The sequence below is a fragment of the Anabrus simplex genome, chromosome 7 (genome assembly GCF_040414725.1).
Source record: "Anabrus simplex isolate iqAnaSimp1 chromosome 7, ASM4041472v1, whole genome shotgun sequence".
Taxonomy (NCBI): Eukaryota; Metazoa; Arthropoda; class Insecta; order Orthoptera; family Tettigoniidae; genus Anabrus; species Anabrus simplex.
In genome coordinates, this window is record NC_090271.1 from 228,822,151 (window position 1) to 228,835,481 (window position 13,331).

Here is a 13,331-nt window from a genome sequence, read left to right on the forward strand (position 1 = left end):
GTAGAGACGGCCCTTAATATTATGCCCAAAGAAAGATCTACAGGATTTGATGAAGTCAGTGCAGATATGATCAAAGCAACTGGTGCAATAGGAATACAGTGGCTTCATAGATTAATTAATGCAATATGGAAGAATAGGAAAGTCCCAGATGATTGGAATAAGGGAATAATAATACCTCTCTTCAAAAAAGGAAGCCGGAAGAAATGTAGCAATTATAGAGGGATCACTTTATTGTCTCATGGTTTGAAAATATTTGAGAAAATACTTGAAAAAAGGCTAAGGAAAATAATAGAACCACAACTACAGGAAGAACAATATGGATTCAGAGAACACCGATCAACTACCGAACTCATATTTGCACTTAGAATACTGTTAGAAAAGCATTGGGAGAAGGGCAAAGACTTAACACTAGTGTTTTTTTGGATCTCGAAAAAGCATTTGATAGTGTTCCAAGGAAGACTATATGGGAATGTTTAAGAAAGAAGAATGTACCCAAAGGGCTTATCCAGAAAGTTAAAATGCTTTACGAAGACTGCTGCAGTTGCGTACAGATAGGAAACGGTAATTCTGATTGGTTCCAAACCACTAAAGGAGTGCATCAAGGCAGTACCCTTTCACCATTACTTTTTATCACTGTCATGGATGAAGTCATGAAAGAAATTAAGCAGAAGAACAATATGGACATCAATGCATTTGCATTTGCAGATGATGTAGTCATTTGGGGAAATACAGAGAAGGAAGTTCAAGAGAGGCTGAACACCTGGAATGAACATTTGAAAGCACACGGATTAACAATAAATAAATCGAAAACTGTTACTATGTCTGTCAACAGGCAGAAGAAGAAAGGAAAAATAATGCTGGAAGGTACACAACTGGAAACAGTAGACCAATATAAATATCTTGGGTGCATCATTTCAAGTGATAACAGAATACAGCATGAGATTAACAACCGCATTCAAAAATCAGCTCAGTTTTACCATCAAGTTCGGAACCTCCTCTGGAACGAACAAGTTCCCTTAAGATCAAAGCAGATTCTATTCCAATCATACTTCACCCCCATAATAACATATGGCCTAGAAACCTGCACAACAACCCAACAAGTGGACAGCAAACTACAAGCCGCAGAAATGAAGTTCCCATGAACTATGGTACAGAAGACAAAAAGGGACAGGGTAAGGAATGAAAGAATAAGGGAGCAAGCTGGTGTGTACCCATCCCTGAATGAAAAAGTGACAAGGGCCCGTTTGAAATGGTTTGGCCATGTCAAACGAATGGACGATGGAAGGACAGCAAAACAATGGCTACACACAGTCGTGGCCGGAAAACGACCGGTAGGAAGACCTAGGAAGAAGTGGCTGGACCAAGTGAAAGATGACATAGGAACAATAGGAATCAGCTGGGATGTCGTCTTGAGAGAAGAGTGGTACATGGACAGACAGAAGTGGAGAGTGCTCGTAAACCACACCCGGGCAACTGGAGTGGAAAACTGATGATGATGATGATGATGATGATGATGATGATGATGATGATGATGATGATGATTTTCCATACTTTTCTATATTTTGGAGTTGAACACATATGTTCCATATTCTTAGTCATTAAAATCAATATAGTCCTTGTTTTGGCCAAAAAGTATTAAATTTTATTAAATTAGCAGTCCTCTCAATAATGGAGAAATAATTTAAAAATCTATATTTAAAAAATTAGTATTTTAACTGGTGTGCTGGTCATTATCACGCCTGTACACATCTGGGCTGATAAAATAAGCTGATAAGCGGTGCGAAGAAAGAGAGAGGTTGAGCCCGGAAGTGGTGGAGATCAGCCGGTCTTTACCGTGACTATCTGAATCACACTTACAGCACTGATAAGCTGTATTACATAACGTCAACTGTCTCTGTGCCATAATTTCGTAACTAGGGAAATCTCATTCATCGACGATGACCTAGTGGTTTCTGGATTAGTTTGCAATTGGGCATTCTCTTTGATTGCTTCCTAACTCCATCTAGTTCACTACCAGTCATTCGCAGTTTGAATTAGCAGTGAGACGGATCATAGTGTTGTACGTTCAGTGTGTGCAGTTGTATATTGATATTCATTGGAGACATTAATGTTGTTACAATATGCCTAAAGTAGCTCAGTCAACCAGTTTAAACTTGAAAAGTTATGTATCAGAATTTAAAGAAGATGGTTTATCAGCTGACAGTAAGATACTATTTTGTCATTTGTGTCATTGTACAGTGACATCTACTCAATAGTTCCTTGTGCTACAGCATGTTTCAACCGGTAAACACCAGGCTAACAAACAACGAGATTCCAAGCAGAGACATTTGTTTCTGACACAACCTGCAACTTCTAGTGTAACGTCTGAGTTCAACACCGATCTCCGCCGTGCTGTCATTTCTGTTGACATACCTCTCTTCAAACTGAATAATCAGTTCTTCAGGGAATTCCTCGAATATACTAACGATCCATCCCGGATGAGTCAACGTTCAGACAAACATACTGTTCAGCCAGATACGATGAAACTGTTCGTAAGATAATGCAAGAGATTAAATCCGGTCCAATTTGGGTTTCCATTGATGAGACAACAGACAAGGAAGGCAGGCTGATTGGCAACATAATCATTGGTTTGTTAAGTGAAGATTATTGTAAACGGATTCTCTTACACTGTGATGTTCTAGAAAAGTGCGATAACAAACCTATAGCAAAACAGTTCAATGCGGCTATGGGTATTCTGTGGCCACAGAGCATTAAGTAAAATAAAGTGTTACTTTTTATTAGTGATGCTGCACCTTATATGATAAAAGCCAGAGAAGCATTGTGTGTTGTATATCCTAAGATGACTCATTTAACATGTGTAGCACATGCCTTTCATTGTGTGGCAGAAGTGTTAAGAGGGAGTTACCTCAAAGTAGATTTACTTATTTCCTCAGTGAAAAAAGTTTTTCTCAAAGCCCACAGAAGAGTTCATCTTTTGAAAGAAATGTACCCAGAGATTCCATTGCTGTCTAAGCCGATTCTAACTAGGTGGGGTACGGGGCTGCAAGGGGTTGAATATTATGTTGAATAAATAGACTGTATTAAGAACGTTCTCCATGCCATGGACTCTGAAGATGCCGCCGCAATTGAAGTCGCGAAAACAGTTGTGTGAGAAATGACTTGTGTTATATTCAGCATATTTTTCATGCATCACAAAAGCACTGAAAAGGCTCCAAAACTTGCTTCTCTCACTTTCTGAAAGTTGTGAAATTGTGAATAAAACTTTGGAGCAACTAAATCGTGGTACATGTAAAGTTGCAGATGTAGCAAACATGAAGATGGCCACTGCACTTTCAATGAACCCTGGATATGAAGAAACGACAAAGGTTGCTCCAATGCTGTGTGGAGATTTAAGTGCAAAATTAACATTGGATTTAACCCCAGCAGATATTGTGAAGTTGAATTATGCCCCCATTACTTCTTCCGATGTTGAGCGCAGTTTGTCAATATAAATCTGGCCTTAGAGATAATAGGAGAAGATTCACTTTCCAGCACTTCAAAGAACATTTTGTAATCCATTGTTTTGGTAACAGAGAATAAAAGATCGTGTGTTCTTCAAATATATTAAAATGAGAAGTGCAACCTTTTGTTGCATGTAGATGTACTTTGTTTAGCTTCTTTGAACTTTGATATTAAATAGAAATTAACCCACGAACGCCTAGCCTAGGTGCCATTGGAAGTCTTCTTCACTAATTAGCATGAAACACAATACTGCTCAGTAACTAAACAAAATTTAAGAAAGAAACATAAATGAAATCAAAATCTGTCATTATTCACTTTCTATTTCAAAGTCAAGTTGTCCATTGAACCCATCAATATCGTCTTCCACACTATTATCGGTGAAAAAAGACCGATACATTGGTCTGGCATCTGGGATCTAAGATTAGTCCTTGCTTGCTAGCAGGTTGAAAAGCTATCATGTCAATACGCCTGTTACTCCCGTCAGAAGCTAGGCCAGAGACCTCTTCATGCACCGTGAAACCATGATCCCTCAGCGAGGTCGCAATCATGTGTCGTATTGTATGATGGCGGGAATTTCTCAATACCTCCCCGTGTGGGCAGGCTCCCAGGACATGGGCAAGAGTTTCGTGCTCTCTGTGGCAACGCCGACAGAGGGTGTTGTCCTGGGACCTTCCCGGCACGGAGCGAACGGTGCAAACATTCGCTGTCATCTTGATGGCTTCTCTCCATTCCGCACAGGATAAGCCTCGGTGATCTCTTATCCATTTGTTCCCTGGCGTGTATTCCTGGAAGAGTCCAACGCTCTTTCCTTTGTGCGGCAACTTCGTCCATGACTGAAATTCTCTGTCTCGTAGTATCTGTCGGACGTTCCTTACATTGGGAAGATGGCTATTTTTGGACATAACTCGTTCATTCATTTCTATGCCTAGATCTTGCAAACAAATTGTACGTTCTTGTTCCAGGTTCCTAGTTGCATTAATGTAGCCGTTATTTGCAAGCGATAATTTATTACAGATGTTAATATGCTGTAGTTTGGCTTCCCAAGTGGCGCAAAATAAACCGAGGCCTTTATGCTTCTTTTCGGTGTATATCATGTGATCCAGAACGTCTGCTGGTAGTTGTAATAATTCTTTAGTTCCACTCTTCAGTATTTTATCCGCATCTGATAGAAAAGTTTTAGGTATCTTGTTTAGGGGAGTAACTTGGAGTGGGTAAATAAGAGTAGGTGATACTGAACTATTTAAAATTGAAAATTTCTGGTCAGATTGCAGCAATGGTGAGCTAACTGATAAGTTAAAAATTGAGGCTTCTAGAATTTTTTTTACTTTGGAAGAAAAAAGCTCAGCACTGAGGTACCAGTCAACTGGTAAGTCTTTAGATCTATTTAAGAAATTCGGTGCAAGGCAAGTGTCCACAAATGCGGTTGTCGGAAGTGCTGATATATAAGGGATCCATCGGAATTCCATCAAAAACGAAAGAAAAGTCAAGTTTTATATGTTGGTAAAAGTGATGAAAGGAATTACGTTATAACGGGTTTCAGAAGAAACCTTTAAAAGCTTTTTATTCACCATTTCAAGATAGGGCTGTGGTAATCTCCATCAGCACACTGTATCACCTGTAGAACTTGAGGCCTTGTCACGCTCCAAACATTGTCATTGTCCGCCCTGTGCATTGCATTTTAAATGCTTTATTTCTTGAAGGTCTTTATGTTGGGGCCTTCAGAAATGTGATCTCATGCAACTTAAATTCAATCACTATTCAAGGAAATCATTGCTATTGTTGCCATTGATGCTTTCACGGCCTGTACTTTCAGACATGATATTGGCTTTTGGAGTTATGCCTTGTCAAGAAAATATGGTGAAATTCTTTACGTTTCGGTCATCAGAAGAAAATCTCAACTGTCCTCTAGAAAGGCTTCTAGAACAATTAGCTTTGAATTTAGACGTTACCCACTAGAAGTGGAAATGGTACGTTCATCACCAGATGTCTCCTTCGAAGTGGAAGCGGACAGAACGATCAGAATCAGTCTGAAAGGATCACATAACAGGCGTACGCACATATTGTACCCTAAAGACACGTGGGAAAATAAATCAAGTTGGGCGGTTACAGAAAAGGGCAACTTACCTATCGTTCCTGCTGTTTCTTCACCTGGCTAGGTCATCAGCGAGCTCGTGTATGGTTCGGTGTCTAGATTAAGTATAACTGAAAAGAATCTTAAAGATCTCTAACAGGACAGGAAACGTTCTGTGGCTAAATAAGGAACAAGATAAAATTGAACTAGATTTAATCAGAGAAAGCATAAAAATATAAAAACAAAAAACGGCTAACACAAATATGTACAATATATAATTACAAACTGAAGTCATTGGCCATGAAGTGGCAACGAAACAAACTTTACGAAGACCGCATGCTAATTACTTTAGTATGTAATTGAATTTGCGATAAGTTTGAACAGGTTTTTTGCAAAATCGCCTTGGTAGTTTGAAACTTACGATGTTAGGAACAGAAATATTTTGCAAATTTGTAAGTTAAACCATACATCACTTCCCTTACATACGCGATGTAACTGCACATAAACATAAATGCATAAAATAAAAAGTCATCCAGCACCTTCTTATCTTGGCCTGGTTCACACAGATCTGGCAACTGTCTCAAGATAATGGGACCTTTAAACATTTTGTTTCCTTCAAAGCGGGCATTCTTTCGGCTCACTGGGCCTCTTTATGATACACATGGGGATCACTCCCTTCTGATTCACATCAAGGCATACATGCCAGACCTCAATCAGGTCAGTTTCATTCAATTGAAACTCTTCCATATATCATATGTATCAAAATCCATGGAGTGTCATCCATGCATTATATCTCTTTGTCCGTGAGTCCCCGGTTTATATCGATTGCATGGTTGTGGAAAAACCCCGCCGGCAAAATTTTGATAACCTTCATTGTTTCGATGTTGTGGACAAATGAGGTGCTTTGCCCCTTCCTGTGAAATTCATGCACACAGATAGACATGCAAATCCTGACTTGAAGTAGTCCTAGCATATCATAATGAGTTCCCACCCAATACTATAAGGCAGCATATCCTTATGTTTTAAAGACCCTGACTGTACAGCCAACTATATTATCAAACAGCATCCCGTATAATCCTGGACCTGTAGTATCTTGTGCGAGTAAGAGCTTGAGCATCTTGGAACATGACATCATTACCCGATGATAGAGCGTGCTCAGGTATTGCTGATTTGTCTGGCTGGTTGAGACGAATATTACGTTCATGTTCCTTGATACGAGTACCAATGGACCAGCATGTTTGGCCAATGCATACCTTACCGCAAGTACAGGAAATTTTGTATACTCCAAGATGTAAAAATGGGGACAGTTTGTCCTTGGTTTTACCAGACTGTGAGCTATGGAAATACGTAGAAATCATAATTTCAATAGGGACACTGACTATCAATTAAATAATTTCTGGTTGCCAGCCATTAAGGATTTACGTAGGTAGTTCCCTTCCCTGTCCCTTCTCTATTATTTCGTTTCGGTGTTTTCCAAATTCTTACGGGACTCATTTCCAGATGTTTCATTCAAGACTTGTGTCAATGTCATATCTTCATATGTGCGTATGCCTGTTATGTTACGTGACCGTCTTGGACTGATTCTGATGGTTCCGTCAGCCTCTGCTTTGAACGCTAGCGCTGTACTGCATCCGAGGTGCCATCTGGTGACGAATGAACGTACTATTTCCACTTTATTGGGTAACATCTAAATTCAAAGCTCGTTGTTTTAGAAGCCTTTCTTGAGGACAGTCCAGATTTTCTTCTGATGACGCAGAGCATAGTTCTCTGCGAAACATAAATAATTTCACCTTATTTTCTTAACACGGCATAAGTCCAAAAGCCTGTATCATGTTGCCATTAATGGTTTCACAGCCCACACTTATAGACATGATACTGTATAGGCTTTTGGGCTTTTGCCGTGTCAAGAAAATAAGGTGAAATTCTTAACGTTTCGCAGAAAACTTGAAACGTAAAGAATTTCACCTTATTTTCTTGACACGGCGTAAGCCCAAAAGCCTAAACAGTTTCAAGCCTATATCATACCTATTATTATCGTTGTTGCTTGAAAGTAATTGGTCCTTTTTACCGCTTACACCTTCTTGTCTCGTTTTTTCTTACCACCAGTAATGAAACATTTTATACACCCCTTTCTGAGGTCCCTTTCAGTAACTTATGAAAGTATGTCATTTTCTTAGTGGTTTGCAATTAAAGGGGATATAACTTTGTTCATGTTTTCTAGCCAAAGAAGAAACCTTCTGCTGAAGAGTGGGTGAAGTTGGAGGAGTCTCCAAATTATAAAAATGGAAACAAATTACGTGCATATCAGTTAGAAGGACTAAATTGGCTTCTGTTTTCATGGTACAACGGGTAAGTTTATTGTCTAAATATATGATATAAGTTTGTCTGTTTCTGTTTTAAAATTGTGTTTCATTTTTATCATCTCTTTGATGATGTGACCGTTGGCAGGCATTTTTATAGGTGCATTTAAGCTGCTTTCTCTTCAGAGTTGTTTGTTGACTGTACATTATTCTCTTGCAGACGTAATTGTATCTTGGCTGATGAGATGGGGCTTGGCAAGACTATACAGTCGTTAACATTCATCCATGCTGTTTACGAGTATGGTATTCGTGGACCATTTCTCGTTATAGCACCACTGTCAACGATTCCCAATTGGCAGAGGGAGTTTGAAGCTTGGACAGACATGAATGTGATTGTTTATCATGGATCGTAAGTAATTATTCCCAACTGTATGTATGTTTCTCCTTTTTTTGTAACAATTTCCTTTCCTTATCTTTGCATTGGTTTTACCCACATCCACTCCTTTCTTTCAGATTCTTCAACATTGGTTTGCATTCTTCTTCATTCCTGCTTTCCTTTGGAGCATAGCTTACTATTCCCTTCCCCCTTTGAGAATTAGGTGAACCTTTGATATTTTTCAATCGAAGATTGTGGATAATTTCGTATGGTGAGTGATTGTATGTGTATTTTTTTAATAACTTCTACTAGAACAAAATAACTATTTAAGCTTCATATTTGTTTTTAGATCTGCTAGTCGGAATATGGTTCAAGAGTATGAAATGTACTACAGGAGTGAGAAGGGTCAGCCAATTAAAGACTTGCCAAAGTTCAATGTTCTCATTACAACATTTGAAATAATAATTGCTGATTGTATGGAACTTCGAGAGTTCGCGTGGCGTCTCTGTGTCATTGATGAAGCTCATAGATTGAAAAACCGTAACTGTAAACTCCTGGAAGGTCTTCGTCTGCTTAACTTGGTAAGTATTCAGCCGTTGGAATTGTGTCCTTGAATTCATTTAATTCTTTTTTTCTTCTTCTTGTTTCATGACTGCATAGGATCGCTTTAGTCATTCCATCGTTCAGGTCTCTTTGAAGGGATTGTTTGGGATTTGCGGTCCTCCCAGTACTTTTTCAGATGCTCCGATCTTTGTGCCCTTTCCTTTCATTTCATTATCTGTTGAAGGTAAAATTATAATTTTTAAGATGTTGTGAAAAATGTTGGAATGTATGTAAGAGAGTGATGATTTTCAACAATTTTGTAAAGTGTAAATGGAAAAAAATTGTGGTTTCTAAAATTCTATATCCGATGCTTACAAGAATACATGATGGAGGCTTCCACTTTTTGTGTTTTACTCCTTGCGTAGATACACTGTATATTGTTGCCTAGTAAGGAATGGACAGATCTCTCCTGCTTTTGGTCCTGACATTTTAATTTTGTTGCCAGAGTAATAACTTCCTATATGCTGTTGAGAGAAAGGAAATATTGCTCCATGTTTCTTGCCAGGTCCCCAACTTTGAAGCGTGTGAGCTCTTTCGCTAGTGCTCCCAATGGAAAGACCTTCAAGAGTTACATTGTTCGTTCATGAGGTGCCAGAATTCCTGGCCGGCTGAGGAAGTAATTACAACTCTCCACTCGTTCAATTTTGAGCGAGTCTAATGAGGTATAGTCAAATCTGGATATAGTGAACTCGGTTATAATGAACATTTGACTTTAGCGCATTGTAGTTTTGCAGAGAGGACATCTGGGAATTCTTCTGGGAGGGTGTTCAGTATGGAAGCTTGACTTTCAGACAGGTCCAAATGGGTTTTCAAAGGAAAATTTCACTAGATCTAGAGTGAAAGGCAAGGAGCGAGTGATAAAATAGAAGGATAATCATGTGGCTAACATGAAATCTGTGCCTAAGATGAGAGGAACAGCTAGATCTGGGACAACGTTGGAAGTTCCAATCCCAGGAGTGGTTGTGAAGTTTCACGAGTTCTGATACGCTCCACAGGAAATACATGGCGACTGTCAGAACACACACAACTTTCGGGACAATTACTATTACGAAGATATTTCAACACCATTCCTTTGACAAAAGATTGATGAAAGAACTGCAAGATCCCGTGTCCAATAGGGCATTTATCATGCGTGAACCACAAAGAACCTTGGACCAGGGTGAAGATGAAGGAAGTCCGCAAATCTTACGATTTGAATAGTTATTAGCCACCAACTGTGAGTCATTATGCTGTTGCAAAGCTAGTTTCCCTGATTGGTATTACACTGCGAACAGATGTTGCGATAGACACCTACTAAATCACAGAAGACTTTGACTTACAACATTTAATCGAATTTGACACCTTAATACAAGATGCATCCTGACTCAAAAGGTGGTGCGGTCAGAGGGATGAGTTGATTCTGCTTGCTGATGCTTGTTGTTAAAAGGGGCCTAAGATGTAAGGTCATCGGCTCCGAGTTGATTCTAAATGTTCAATAGTCCTATTAGGATATTAAAGATGAGTAGGTGACCTAGCGAAGGAGACAGTTTTTGGCACAGCACGGAAAGAAACATCAGGGAAAGAACAATCGGCTGGTGGAGGACGAGGTTAATATAAGTTTTTTAGGTGCAGAGTTGACTCAGATTCATGACCCAGATTAATTATGTCATCATCGCAGTTTACTTCTGACCTTCTTATGAATAATTTATATCAAGGAGCTAGTTTTCGATAAAATGTGTCGAAGATGTCTGATTCATGGACATTAACATCGAGGCGATTGAAGTGTTAGAATATTTGTAGCATATTAATCAACGGGCTCTTTCTGACCTTGCGTTCTTCTGAGTATTTCTTGCTTGAGGATGAAGTCCATATCAGGCAACCCAAATCAAATTTTAAGTTTCTTTAGCAAAATCAGCCCAACATCGACTCCTGTACTTGCAAAATTGGAACCATTTGCTGGCCGTACCTTGTAACAATCCAGGAATGACTGGAACAAGCAGGTCTGAAAACATTGAGGTACACCCCACTCTTTCTTCTACTCTTTCTAAGAACTCGATGACCGTAGGCCCTTTTCCTTTGCGGAGAATATTAAGTCCCGTTTGCGAATATTGTCCAGAGCAGGATTAACATGGGGTGACCTACCATTTACTGAATGAGAAATGTGGTCCATTATGTTCATATCAGTATCAGCGAGAAGTTCATTACGACCATTTTTAACCCCTATTTCAGCATCGCTGCGACTAGCGCTAGACTAAAGGGAACCATTATCATTAGCTACTTCACTACTCTTAATTAAATTCTGGGAAGGTTATTGGACATCGTTTTACTATCACCACAAGCATTAGTATCTTTTTCTTTATTTTTTGGTGAAATGAAACTATTGATTTCGGTGATAAAACTGTCACTATTTCAGTAGGTTTTTCTTGAAATAAATTGTCATACTGATCAATGTTTCTTGTGATATCTTCCTTATAATATGGGGTAAATCTAAATTTTACGATTAGGGGTGGTAGGCACAGCCAGAGCAAAGTGTAGCTTCCACTGAAGTCCCAGTCTCATCCATGGCTGTGACAATATAGAATCTGCTGGGGTGTAGGTGGTGCTGAATGACATTCAGAGTACAACCAGTGTGTCTGAGTGTCACGAAAGGTGTTATTCATAGGGTTAGTTGTGCTACAATAGCACTGTCTGGCCCAGTGAGGAAAGCAATGGCAAACTACCTCACTCCTCATCTTGCGTAGTATGCCTCATTTTGGTACTGTCATTGGTTTTTGTGGTTTCCCTATAAGTGCATAGCCTTTGGTGGTGCTATTTGAGGATCCAACCAGCCTCCGGGAAGAAGACCTGCCAGACAGACGGGGTTTTAAAGTGAACTCTTGTAATGTATTAAATTGTTATGAAATCTTAAAACAACTAAATATACAAAATTTTATAGAAATAAATACCAGTATGTAAATCGCTGATACCTTGAAATGAAGTTAGGTGATCTGCTCTGTAATACGAATTTATACATAGCCTACATTTTTTCACATTTACAATTACTTGTCTACAAAGTACAAACTAACCAAGGTTTCAACATTATCAGGAGGCAGATTTGTGTGACAGTCAGAAAGTATCTTTATGTAAGCAGAGAAACCCCTTTCGTAGATCACATTAGACTTGTCACAAATTCTGGGTTATAATTAATGTACACATTGTAAATCTATGTAAATATCACCTAGGCACAACTTTTTGTAAAAAAAAAAAAAAAAAAAAAATAATAATTAAGCATAAGACGGCATCTACGGCGGAGAAGATGGACTTCGGTACGGCGGAGATGGCGGAAGAGGCAACCCATCCTTCTGGGGTGTACAGATGGAACCTACTGCCTTGTAGGACGAGGAAGGCATCCTCAAAGGCTAAGGGAGTAAACCCTGAAAGAAAATCCTCTTATGCGTTAGGCCTAGCAAGTCAGCAGGAGAGTATTGAGTATAGTTGCTTTCAATAAGAAAAAGAGCCTCGGAAAGAATGTTATAGACCGGACTGACACGTCCTCTCAGACAATTGTAAAGTATGATGACCGTAAGGCTGATGATATACAATGTTCTGAAAGGAAACCCCAAATAAAAAAGAGACCCAAATACCGAATTGGAACTATGAACATTCTATCATTAACTGGAAAGTTAGAAGAACTCCTAGACATGATGGATAGAAGAAAAATATCAATATTGGGATTAAGTGAGACCAAATGGAAAGGGATTGGAAGTAAGACACTTCGTGGAGGTTATAAATTCTACTGGAGTGGACAGGAGAAGGTAGCGAAAAATGGTGTTGGATTCTTAATTAACGAAAGGACTGATGCTACAGCTGAAGTTATCTGTAAAAGTGATAGAATCATTAAAATGTCCATGAAACTGGAGAACACTAAGTACACTATCATACAAGTGTATGCCCCACAGACAGGCTGCAGTGAGGAAGACAAAGAGAAATTTCGGCAAGACCTGGAAGATACAGTTAATGAGGAAAATGTTATTATTATTGGAGATCTAAATGCTCAAGTTGGGGTAGACAGACTTGGGTACGAGAACATCATTGGTCCACATGGATTTGGACAAAGGAACCCAGAAGGAGAACAACTATTAGATCTGTGCAGAAGAAATGATCTTATAATCAAAAATACATTCTTCAAAAAAAGAGACAGTCACAGAATAACAAGGTACAGTTGGGATGGCCAGTATAGAACATTGATTGACTACGTAATCACAAATAAAGATGGTGGTAGGTACATCACAGATGTAAAGGTCATCCCTAGTGAAAGCATGGACAGTGACCACAGATTGTTGGTAGTAGACTTCAAACATAAGACAAATGAAACGCAGAAACTTATTACGAAAAAACCAAGGATTAAAACTTGGAAGTTGCAAGAAGTCCAAATAAAGGAAGAATACAAACTAAGGATTCAACAGAGTTTGCCGAAGTGTGAAGTAACCAGCGTTAATGAAGAATGGAAGGCCTTCAAAGA

The 13,331-nt window shown here is 39.0% G+C and overlaps 1 protein-coding gene across 5 annotated transcripts in view; it reads left to right on the top strand.

Moving 5' to 3' along the window:
* Positions 1-13,331, top strand: part of LOC136877494 (chromodomain-helicase-DNA-binding protein 6) — a 703,291-nt gene that overhangs the window by 161,539 nt on the left and 528,421 nt on the right. For all 5 annotated transcript variants that reach the window (XM_067151592.2, XM_067151593.2, XM_067151595.2 and 2 more), the window contains exons 11-13: positions 7,794-7,921; positions 8,093-8,281; positions 8,598-8,829. In XM_067151592.2, the coding sequence (XP_067007693.2) occupies positions 7,794-7,921; positions 8,093-8,281; positions 8,598-8,829 (549 nt within the window). The remainder of the gene's footprint in view (positions 1-7,793; positions 7,922-8,092; positions 8,282-8,597; positions 8,830-13,331) is intronic.